Here is a 12,383-nt window from a genome sequence, read left to right on the forward strand (position 1 = left end):
ATACGACTTAAAAATGGTGTCAAAACAACATTATCATTTATCACAATTTATCGTCCAGCAAAATTTGTTTTTAACGACATGTCATGGCACTCCACACCAAAGTATCAGGAAGATAACAAATCCCTTCAACAAACAGTTAAAAATGTGTCTTACCATTGCTGTTTTTCCAGTGAAAACATGTTTTTAGTCTATAAAACAAACAATGTTTCAGACTTAATGCATTTAGGGGATATTAAACAGGCATTAGGACAGAGAAATAAGCAATTAACAGCAGTCTGCACCCCTAACAGGGAAATATGTTGCTAATCTCATATTGATTTGTATATATTTTTAAAATTGGTTTTAATGAGTCCAATGAGAATTCACTCACTCAAATTGATCGATCTGTTGCTGTGGTTAAGGGATGCTTATGCATAAATACCTAAATATGTTGTTGTTGAGGTGAAAATCTCAATGAGGCTCAGGAGAAACACTGTGGTTGGATAAAAGCACTTCATTTTCAAGCAAAACACACTTTCAGTTGAGAGATTTCTGTCGCTAAAAACTGTTGTATTAGGTTGTAACAACATTAGATATTTACACATAAAATATGTACTCTTGTACAAGATAAACTTCAATAGCACAGTTTGGATGTAGAATCACCTATTTTCCTTGAAATTTAACAGATATGGAAACTCTCGCGTGAATAATCTGGTAAAGGAGTGCAGTTATTTGCATGTGAAGTCGCTAACCGCTGCATTTTTCTTCACCAAACAACCGGCTCAAACTCTTTGGTGTGTTTTCTTTCTCCGTCTCTGTCAGTGTTAGAGTTTAAAATCCATCACGGATGTATTTGTTTTACAGTCGCTGCTGGATAACTTCTTTATGAGCATGGCTGGGGTGTTTAAACGTCTCTCAGTAGTAAACAAGTTGTGACTTACAAGGGCAGACCATGAGACTGATGCAAATAAGGAGAGAGGAGATAAATCTTTTTTGTTACATTTTCATGAATTCAAACCCAGAGGTTGGATTCTGGCTTTTTGTGACATTTCATCACCATCTCTTTGGCATGTCACAATATTTGTCTTACAGCTGATCTCTTTTTTTGTAACTGCAATAACCCCTAATGAGTGGCTTTAATGAAACTGTTGTGTAAGTTTAAGGAGAAGGATGTGTTACGTCACATCTGCCCTTGTTCCCTGGTTTCAACAAAGGATCCCTGGTGGTCAATTTCCTTCTGCTACTCTAAATCCCCAACATTTTCCCACACTGTCAGAGCTCTTCTTAACTCTGATGGCTCTTAATTCATGCCGATTCTGCTTTCTTTCAAAACTCACTCAGTCCCTCTTTAAATCATCTCTTCCTCCTCTTCATGATGATTGAGAAGTCTCACCGACCTATGCCACTTTTCAACTTTGCTCCTCCCCACTAAGGAATGCAGAACATCAAATCTAAACACACAACATGGAAAATCATGCAAATATTGGTATTTTTATCAATCTGACAGTTTTATTATTAGAGTTGCTATTTACCAAACCTTAGTGAGTGACAACAGACAGTAGAAGTAGGGCTGAACAATGAATCAATAACAATATATATCCCAATAAACACATGATCAATATCAATAGATTATACATCTGATAGTGTTTAATATTCACTGAACCACCTAGCAAAGACTCCAGCTGCTCAACCTCTCAAAATGAGCTAAGCTAGGTAGATAGAATCAACTGACTGCTCACTCCTTGGTTACCTAGCAACTCACTCACTCTTTGGTTACCTAGCAACAACCTGTAGGGTAACTTGCCCAGCAGCAGTTTAAGGTTTTCCCACCATGCCTCACAACTGTAAAAATATTAAACAAAAGCTTGGCGTGAAAATTGTGGATGAAACAGGAAAAGTCACCCCACCAGTTTGGCAGGATTTCAGATATTTAAAGCAAAACATCTAAGCAATAATTATCAATATTGACTGAAATGCTTATATTGTGATACGTTTTTCAGCCATATCTTCCGGCCCTCAGTGGAAGCGGACCAGCTGAAGCAAAATATCAACATTGCTATCTGAGTATATTTCTGCAACGAACTGCTGACCAGTCACACAACACACAGCTCTGGTGAAATATCACAACCAGGGTCTGGAGTCAAGTTCGATAGGCAAATGGTTCTTTGCAAACAAAATAATGCAATCTTCGTCGCATGTCTATACATCACTGGGAGCCAATTTTTGCACTTTGGATGAAGTATGCAGGAGCCTTGAAGCTACAGTTTACACTATCTGTGTTTCCATTGACCAAGGAATTGCGCAAATTGAAATGGCAAAAATAAATCCAATTAATGCAACTATAAAATATGCAAAATCTGAAGGTATTTAGAAGAAAAATGCATCTAAGCCTCTCAGCTTTGAAAATCTCACTTCACTATGCACACTGAGAGCACAATGATCGGCTTTCTCCCAGTTTCTCTCATTCACAGCTTCTCCACACCTCCCATTCAGACACACAGAGCCCAGAACCCAGTGAGGTCTACGGGTCAGTCTTTGGAGGGTCCAGCACCATTGGTTAACCTTCACATGTCAAAACATGAATGAATGAGCTCTCGCATACTTTGAGTTCAAAGAGCATTAAAAGTCAGAAAGGTCTGCGGTAATCCTGAGAGGTCAGAATGAGTTCCTGAGGACTGGAGCTTTAGTTTTTAGCTATTTAGTCTATATTTGCTCCAGATGCCATTTTTTCCAAACAGGATTATTTCACAATGATTACACCAACCGATTTCAGATGCAGACAGATGGAATAAAGTTACAAAATGCAGAGGAAAGAATCCAGGGTATAAGTAAAAGACAGAGACCAAGAGGGAAATGCAAACAGAATCAAGATATTACACAGAAGCTTTTATATAGAACCTGGTGAAGAAAATGACATCATGGCTAAAGTCAGTGGTTGATTGATGCAATCTACCACAAGTTGGAGTCATTATGCTTTATATGGGTAAATGTACATTCATTACATATACATTAAGCATAATGTCGCCTTCCTACACAGTTTGGCTTGATTCTCATCTCCTTTCAGGAAATGTTAACTTTATACCGTTCACTTGGATTCCTCCAGTAGAATTTCTACCGGGCCAATCGGTGAACAGAAAAAGTTGTGAATGATGACAATAATTTTCTGGGTTGTTTTAAAACTCGAGTCTGCCTGTAGTTTTAGCAATGGCAGCGAAGGAAGAGGAAGTGAATTTCTTTCTAGCACGAACAGACACATTACATACATCAGGGCCAAATTTTAGCGATACAAAGCGAAAAACAAGGGGCTGGTTTTTACCAGGCTACCTGTAATGTAATTAGTTTGCAGTGCCTATAGATGCATTTGATGCTTAACTGATCTTAAGAGTTTTGTTTCTGTAATCAAAATATTCACTTGAAGTCTGCTCAGTTGATTCTGACGTCCATATCAGATTCCTTTTGGGTCGTAATTACAATGCCAACGCAGCTGAACTGGTTCCCAAACATTTTTCAGGTTAAGATTCTTCATGTCCATTTTAAAATATTGCTGCTGCTGGTAACTCCAAAAATGTAACTTACAAAACTAGTTTAAACTGTTTTGTCACAATTGCATGCTCTGCTTTGAAGCTTTTCACTTGAAGTGTAACAATAAAACCCCAGACAGATGTGAAGGGAGATCAATAGAATTGATTTTCATAAATAAAAATGACTCTCTAAGTGGAGATGACAGGTTTTTGTCCCACAGCTGTGATATACAACAGAAAAGGGAATTATGAATTACAACAGGCAGGCTTTAATTATCAAAGAAACTAAATAAATTATGAGGACACCAGAAAAAAGGCAAGAATAATGAGCGGCACTATGTTTAAACTGTTTTATGCTTTTGTATCCATAACAATCATAAATAGAGCAACTTCAATGTCTGACAAGAGGCAGGAGAAAGCCTGAAACAAACCCCTCATCCTGTCAGAAGATTGTTTTTCAATTGCACCAAAAATGAGATCGCCTGTTGATTCTGCTTCTTATCTGAGCCACAAACTCAACTCTTTCAGGTTGTTGGGGTTCTGTTTGCTTAATCACCTTGGAGCTTAAAGAAACAGTGAGAAATGGCACCAGATGCTACATCGAAGCTATTTTTTAAAGATTTTTTAGACGTGTGAAGACACAGATTCTTGAATCCATGAAATACTTCCTAATATATGTTATGAAAGGAAAAGTAGACTATAGAAATGAGTCAAAAGCAGCACTGTCTGTATAAAAGAAGGTGCAATGGACTCCGGAGCATATTGCTGCACTCTTGGCTGTAAATCTGGAAAGAAAATATGATCAAATGGTTGAGGTCTGGAAGCATTTTGGATATTAGAAGAAAAAGAAAAAACAACAACATGGAGTTAGTGTGATGCTGAGTACAGCAGCACCTTGGTCTTAAAGTCTGTCAGGGTTTACAGGACCAGCTCATAGTGAGTGTACAAACAGTCACTGGCCCAACATGTCATCTTTTCTACAGAGTCCTGTTAATGACCAAATTACTTGACTTGGATATGCTGAAGAAGAGAAGCAACTGAAGTTTGCACAAAAACGGTTTGACAAATAAATGTAACACGAAAGACTAACTAGACCTAAGAAACATAATTAACTAGCATCACTAGGAAGGACTGAACTAAAGTAAAACAGAAACAAGACTGATCTAATAAAAAGGAACTAGAATAATCACAAGATTCTAGCAAAATCTGAGTTTAAATTCAAGAAGCAGTCCAGTTTCTTGTTTTGCTGTGTTTCTGTTCTGAATTCACAAAGCAGATGGCAACAGATGCACACAGAAGCACTGAATCAAACCACGCTTTGTCAAAAATCAGTGATTCACACCATATCCACATGGAGGGGGCTGTATTTTTCTGTTTTTCATTCATGAATATAAAATTAATCGGATCACTGGCAACATATTAACTTTCTACATTAGACACGTGAGCTATATAAAAACAACACAGCATATTTTTTCGTTTTAAATATCTGAACTACTGCCAAATTGGTAATGGTCCCGTTTTATCCAGTTTCCTCTGAAGTATTTGTGCTAATTTTCTTCCTTCATTCCACGTCATTGTTTATTTATTTTTAAGCAGTTACAAGGCACTGTGGTGAAACCTGAAACTGCTGCTGCACAAGTTACTCAACACGTTGTTACCAGGTAACCAAGAATGAGTGAGTTGTTGCTAGGTAACCAAAGAGTGAGAAAATTCAATCAGACATATTTTCTGTTGATATTGATCATATGTCTATCGTGGTGTATATTATTATTGATTTATTGCTCAGCTAAAGGAATAATAAAAAAATAAACAAATATGTGCAAAAGCAATTTCCATATATACATGAATATAGAAAAATTTCTCTTAAATGCATCATTAAATGGATCATTTAAACCTGGGTAGCCACCATTAACACGACTGGTGCTCTTTATTCTGAGTTAATCAAACAGACTATTGTAGATTTATTAGAATGATTAAATTCAGAATTGCAAACATTTTGCATCCACAAATAGCTTTGTGTATCTCCCCTTGTATACTCCAATGATGGATCAAACTGTCATTGGGGTAAATTATAACCAGATTTAAAAGATTCTAACAAGCACATTAACGTTAACAGGGTTATCTCTTTAAAGGTACAGAGGTCAAAGAAAAAAGTTAACCAACAAACAGAACCGCCACTCTCAGAAGTCAGCATGTTTTATTTTCTAAAATGCTCAACAGAAAATTGACTTTAAATTCATTGTTGAGTTGAAAAGCACTTATGTAAGTCTACAAGCTCCACCTTCTTGTTGCAGCTTTGAAATTCCACAGATTACTCCATTTGACAAGAAAAGTACAGATTTAAGTAATAGCATAAAAATAGACTGTGTTTGACATTATGGGATAATTTCCTGCCTTTCTGGCAACTACAATCTTGAAATGTGCAACACATCAGCAAATACCAAAGATAAAGTGTTCTGATAAAGTGTTCTGATAAATATGCCAAAGTGAGGAAGTGAACTGCATAATATTTGAAATTATTTGTAGCTATCACCTTTCACAGTAAGTCTTAATAGTGTATAACTGATTTTTCAAAGCCAATATCTGAGGCAGAAAGAGGTAATTGGTCAGAGAAAAGCAGTACCAAAAGCTGAAAAATACAGTAGTTCAAAGTGGAGAGATAAGAACAGCGCTAAAATATTTGGCAAAGTCACAACATTTGCACAAGAGGCAAATCTGAGGCCAAATCAAATCTTAAAAGGTTGGCAGCTAAATCACATTTGTTAAGACATTCTCCCAAAAATAAAGTGAGAAATAAGCAGAAAGCATTCTGAACGATTCATCGAAAATAATAAAGTCAGACTTAAATGTACATCTGCATCTTCCAGAAATTGATCAGTTGAAGTTTCTGAGTGAAAAGGTTTTGCATAGAATAACTGATTTATTACAAATTCTCAAAGTTTACTTGCTCAGTCCAGACCAAACATTGAATAGCTGTCTGTTAACAGTAATAATAACATTTTAATTTCAATAATAACATTGAAAGTCATTCCAAAACCTACAAACTACCTCACAACCTCAATATGCAACAAAAATACAGCCAACACTGTGAATTCATATTCTATTGTGGGTTAAACTCAGTATTTCTTTCATTTAATAGGGGAGTATAGCAAAAATAAAAATGTTCAGCTTGATGCTAAACATTAGGCAGCTGCTGTATAACCAATAATGACTTTACAGCGCCTAACTTAAAAAAAATCAGAGCAAGTTTCTAAGCATTTGCTAGGCAACATGAGGTCAATGCTTTGAGGGAATGTTCCTCATTTCCTCAAGTTCAGATTCATGTTAAATGTTCTCAAAATGCAAGCAGATGAGGTAAGACTGAAAACAGTAGGACAGCAGATTTAACCCCTTAGTAGAGATCAGAGGAAAGGCATCAACGTGAAGTTACTACAAACCGTACTGGAGCCATGTGCATGTTTTCTGAAAAATATTCTGAATTTGCTGCTCTGCTTTACGTTATGTATCGCAGCATCTAGCGCAGTTTTTTTTTTTTTTTTTGTCCAAATAGATATCTAACAGGGTTTATTTTAACAGTATTATAGATGTGAAGTTTGTCAAAATTTACCTATTTATTCTTTTAATTTATTTTGTTCGGTCAAGAAGTTGTTTCTCCAGACATTTACTGATGCTGCTCTTGACAGTTGGTGGTTACCATAGCAACCAGTAACTGACAGCTCCTCCCCCTTTTTCTATTGCCGTCTAACTACTGTTGGTGTTTTCTTTACAAGTATTTAGACAAATTTAACCATATACAGTAATTTAGCTACATTTCGTATATGTTTTTAACTGTTATCATTATTAATGCTGTATATTTTAGCTGTTTCATTTCACAACCGTTAACTGCTGCTGCTAACTGCTCATTTGGAGCTGCTGCTCTGTAGTTTGTTTAGGGTAATTTATTGTATTTTATCAACTTTATTTCCTCTTTTGTTAGCATAAATAGTGAACCTGAGTTGTGAAGTCAACTTACTGGATCTGAGACGGACACAGAAGAACATTACGTTCATCCTGTTACATGAAGTACCAGCCATAACACATACACACACACACACACACACACACACCACCTGGCAGCTGCTTACATGAGTTTTCCTTCTGACATTAGGGATGATCCGGTGAAATTCCTCAGTAAGGAGAACTTTAAAGGCAGGAAAGAAACTCATCATCCCAATTAGGACTATACTGTGATCAAATAGAAACACTCATCTTCTCCTTTTGGCTTGCTCTGACTCACACACTCATACCCCACACACACATCCACTTGACCCGTGTGACACCTGTCTCTGTTGGCTCTTTTCACTGACTAATTTGAAAAGACCCCCTCCTAATCCTGCACCACCAGCAGCCCACCCACACACACACACACACACATCCCAGGATGTTCCCTCCTCAATTGAGCTTTGTCCTTTCCTCCATCATGCAAAGTTTAAATTAATTCACTTTAATCTGTATCTTTTTTTCAGCATAAGGTTAAACCTTTTGTTTGAGTGGTTGAACTCAGAGGGAGCATTCACACCAGACGTGTTTGGTCCGCTTTAATCCAAGTCCACTTTGTAGAAAGCCCGGTTCACTCGAGGAGATGTGAATCAAACTCTGATGCGGACCAAAAAAATGGGAACTCTGGTCCCCTTACAAACCTCGGTCTCGGTTCAGCTGAAGTGAACTGTGATGGGGTTTGAATGCATATGTGAATGCCAAGCAGACTGGAGACCGCGGATGACAGCGCAGGGCATTCTGGGTAAATACAACCAAAACAAACAGGCAAGTCGAGTGCTAGCGAGAGAAACATCTCCTGGTTGTCTTGACAAAGACAAAAGAGAAATCCCACAACCGCAAAGATTTGACGCAACTCCATTTTTGTCAAAGAAGGAAATTATCTTCTTCAGATATTTTCATGTAGTTTCCTTCAGTAGTTGCTGGTGCAGCGCCACCACAGGCCAGGGGGGAACAGATTTAACAAAAGGTTTAGTTTGAAAGTGAACCGCAACAGGTAAAAATGGAACAAATGTTGCGATTTTGGTCCCATTTTGGTCCCAATCAAACCAAGTCTACCGGACTACCAGATGAAAACCTAACTTTAAGACTCGTACTTAAGTTGGTTTTAAATCACAAAAATAAACAATTTCAGACTCAACTTAGACTTGAGACTTGACTTGGACTCTTGGTCTAAGACTTGAGTCATTTTTTTGCATGCAGAGTGAAAGAAAGCTCCAGCTGCTGCACATGTTTTACAATGAAAGAATGACCTTATGGGTGGATTATTATGGGATGTCTGTGGCTCATAATCTGTCCATATTAGTTGTAGCTTCATTCAGATTGCTGTCCTACTGAACGCTTTATTAACCAACTTTGGATGGTTTCAGAAACAAAAATAAATGTAACCAACTTCTGAGCGAGCTGCAACATTGCATGGACACTTCCATCTGAACATTTAAAAAATAAAAGCACTTCCTGTTCTTTTCATTCAGAATTTGGAAGCACTTTGAATTACTTTGTAAGCTTGGTCTCATTCAGTGTGTTGTAATTTATACCACAAAATTAAACATAAGAACTTGAAGCAATATTTAGTGCCACATATAATGAAGAACTGGACAATAAACTTGTTACAAAGAAAAAAGAAGCATTTTTTTAATATTAGGCCAAAGGACAAGTAGTACAGGTTTGGAATGCAGGAAAAGACCTGACCTAGATGCTGTGGATTCAACGAGTGTTTATTGATATGTTTATTTCTGATGACTGGAGACCCAAGTTGGATTTGGAAAAACTGACTTGTGAAAATATCTGGTTGAAACTCACTTACAAGACTTCAGATGAACCAGAACAGACTGAACGGATCAGAAGGGCTGTGATAAGAAAAACACAAATTATCCAAGACGTGCAGCTTATCTAACCCTAACCCTTTAAGACAGCTTAAAGACCAAAGCAAAACTCTGTTTTTTCTCCAAAAGAAATTCACATGTGTCTCTGAATGTAAACAAAAAAAATCTTCTGACCCTTTTAGCTGCTTTTTACTGCATTGTTTGACCTTGTAAAGGGATTTTACAGCAGACATAGTGGAAGCTGATGGGGACTGCAGCTCCCCCTTGTGGTGACTAAAGGATACAACCGGCTACATCCTCCATGCGTTTTAGGCCATAATATAAACAAAACAACAAATTTTTAAAATAGAAACTATCTGTCCTGGCTTTTGTTACAATTGGAAAATTGATTGTAATGAGTTTTCTCCTGGTTGAAGTTTCCATTTAGATAAAAAAAAAACCTTGCTCTTCCAGCAGCTTGTCTACTGTGAAAAAGTTCTTGATCTCTGTGTTTTTTTCTAACATAACGGTTCTTCCTGTGCTGAGTTTTAGATTACCTGATGACACCTGAAGTAACCACCACCTTGTGCACCAGGCTGCATATTATTTCTTCCCAGAGTTATGCGGTTATCCGGGTTTTAAAAATAAATTGAGCGGTACTGAAATCCATCCTTAGTAGACTCAAGCGGGTAAAATTAGGGAAAGCATGAAACTGATGACATCATCTGCAATTAAGCCACATTTTCCACACTCTTCTCTTTCTTTTCCATCATCATGATATTCACACCACTTTCTTTGGGCTTTAAAGTCCACCCAACCGGTCAAATACATTCCAGGGTTTTGGGAATGTTATAGCCTAACAAAAGATGCATCCAAGCTATGATTTACAATTGCAATAGTTCATACATTTAAACTGATGATTGCAATTCCATATGTTGTGCAGCTCTAGTTATAATCAGTCTGAATTTGACTGTAATTGAAATGAACTGTTGTTAAAAAACTGGTAAAGAAACTGAAAATGGTCAAAGTTTATTTAAGTTAACAGAGGATTGATTCATATACTTCAATATAGCTAAATTATATGGTTTTATATTATTTATTTAAGCTGGAATTATCTCAGTTGCATCATGTATAAGTAAACCTGACTTTACTTCGCTTGTCTCCGACCTTTAAAGCAGCCGCTTTAAAAACAAGATTAAAACATGGACTTTAACTTAAAGGGTATCTATTGTTGCTACATATGTTAGAAAAAGAAGGCAGAGAATGTGTGTTCCTAAGAATATTGACAAAAAGTTTCTTAACAGACTTGCTGTCTGCCCTTTTAACACAACAGCTTCTGAAATGTAGACACAGAATTGCTACCAATAACATAGAAAAAGAGTCAGAGTCAGGTTTTCTTTTTCTTTTAAGAAAATTAAATCACTAGCCATGAAACAGGTGAATTTTCTACATTTTTGACACATCAACTTTGACTAGCAAAGTGGAGAAATTTCAAAATACATATTGATAAAAGAACATTTTATCCTCATTTACATCCTTGTTTGCCTATATTTAACATATTAGATGCTTGAAACAACACCTTGGAGGTGTGCAGGTACAAACGTCACCTCCTGCCGGGATAGGCAGGTATGGGTTTGTTATACTCATGAACAGAAAATCTAAATAAATTAAAATTTCTAATCATATTTAACAGATTTTCTGCATCTTTGTTTCTATGGCATTTATGTTTGTTTATTAACATTGCTTTTGATAGTTGCATGCTTTTTAACCTGTTTTTATGATTTTGAAACTAAACAAATCTATTTCTCTGACTGGAAAATGTACATTTTGATACTTGTGCACAGTGCAGATTGCAGCTCTCAACAAGGATTTTTATCCAATTAAATGAAAGTTAATCATAATTGTCATTTTAATCATTGGTGTCTGATGAGAAATTCCAAAACACGCAGAAACCCAAGAGCCACAGTTTCTTCTTCTACTGCTTTCTCAGTTGGACAGTAGAGGCATAATCCCACTCAGCATCACTTCCAGTCCACTGAACCAGTTATTGCCTCGTTTCCCTGAAAAGGTCTGCTGAGTGTTGAAAAAAATCTTTCAATAAATCTGTGACAAAAACCAGGCCGTTTTGAGTGATAAAAGAAGAGAATCAGGACAAGAAACACAGATGTTTTGTTATTCAAACAAAAAAGAAATGTTCAGCATTCACAAACTGAAATCTTGCCAACACTTTCTGCTCTCCCACAGTGGGATTCCACAAAGAAAAGCTCTGGGATTATGAGTGAGCACATGATGGAGCGTGGGGGTCCACAGTGGGCCAACTTGCGTTACAAATTTCACGCACAGACAAACAAAGTTTCTCCTCCAACTAAACTCACCGGCTCGTCCATCGGCTCCTGCTCCGCGTACTCATCATCATAGTCTCTGTGGCTGAAGTCGCTCGCCAGGTTAGTGTAGAGCAAATATGCCAGAAACAGAGATATTCCCAAAAGGTGCATGTTTATAAGACGTCTGCGCAAGTTTGTGATCCAAGGCGCATGAAGACGGAGATTTTTAAGTCTGAATGTGCGCCGCTGCGGCTGATCAGCCTCTCACATTTGGCCCCGCTGCCTGTCTTTCCTCTTTCTCTCGCTGTCAAGGTCCAATTGTTGCTCCGCGGAGGGCCGGCAGCATGTGTATGGGAGCCGCTGTGGATGGAAGCCCGGTCATATGGAAACAGATAAATCCGCAGGGTCAGCGGAGGCTGTCCCGTCAATTTATCGCAGAAAAACCAACCGCATGTGCCTTCAAAATAAGAGCCCAAAGGTGGCCCCCTTACTTAAACAGCAAGAGGACAAAAAATACTCCCCAACATGTTCGGTTTGATTCGCTCAGAGGTGGGCAGAGTAACCAAAAGTAGTACTCAAGTAAGAGTAGCTCTACTTCAACATATTTTTACTCAAGTAAAGTAAAAATGTAGCCATCCAAGAAGTATTTGTTATATCTACTCAATCACTGATAACTCATCAAATTAGCAGTTATTTAATATTCAGAAAGTGACATAATC

At 37.4% G+C, this 12,383-nt stretch overlaps 1 protein-coding gene across 1 annotated transcript in view; it reads right to left on the bottom strand.

Annotated features, from left to right (window-relative positions):
• Nucleotides 1–12,059, bottom strand: part of LOC106939650 (vascular endothelial growth factor C-like) — a 34,326-nt gene extending 22,267 nt beyond the window's left edge. Inside the window, exon 1 of the mRNA XM_015022118.1 lies at nt 11,716–12,059. Within this exon, the coding sequence (XP_014877604.1) occupies nt 11,716–11,835 (120 nt within the window). The 5' untranslated portion in view covers nt 11,836–12,059. The remainder of the gene's footprint in view (nt 1–11,715) is intronic.
• Nucleotides 12,060–12,383: the final 324 nt, after the last annotated feature.

The sequence above is a fragment of the Poecilia latipinna genome, unplaced genomic scaffold (assembly GCF_001443285.1).
Source record: "Poecilia latipinna isolate Pla-1442-1.1 unplaced genomic scaffold, P_latipinna-1.0 Scaffold2937, whole genome shotgun sequence".
NCBI classification, from domain to species: Eukaryota; Metazoa; Chordata; class Actinopteri; order Cyprinodontiformes; family Poeciliidae; genus Poecilia; species Poecilia latipinna.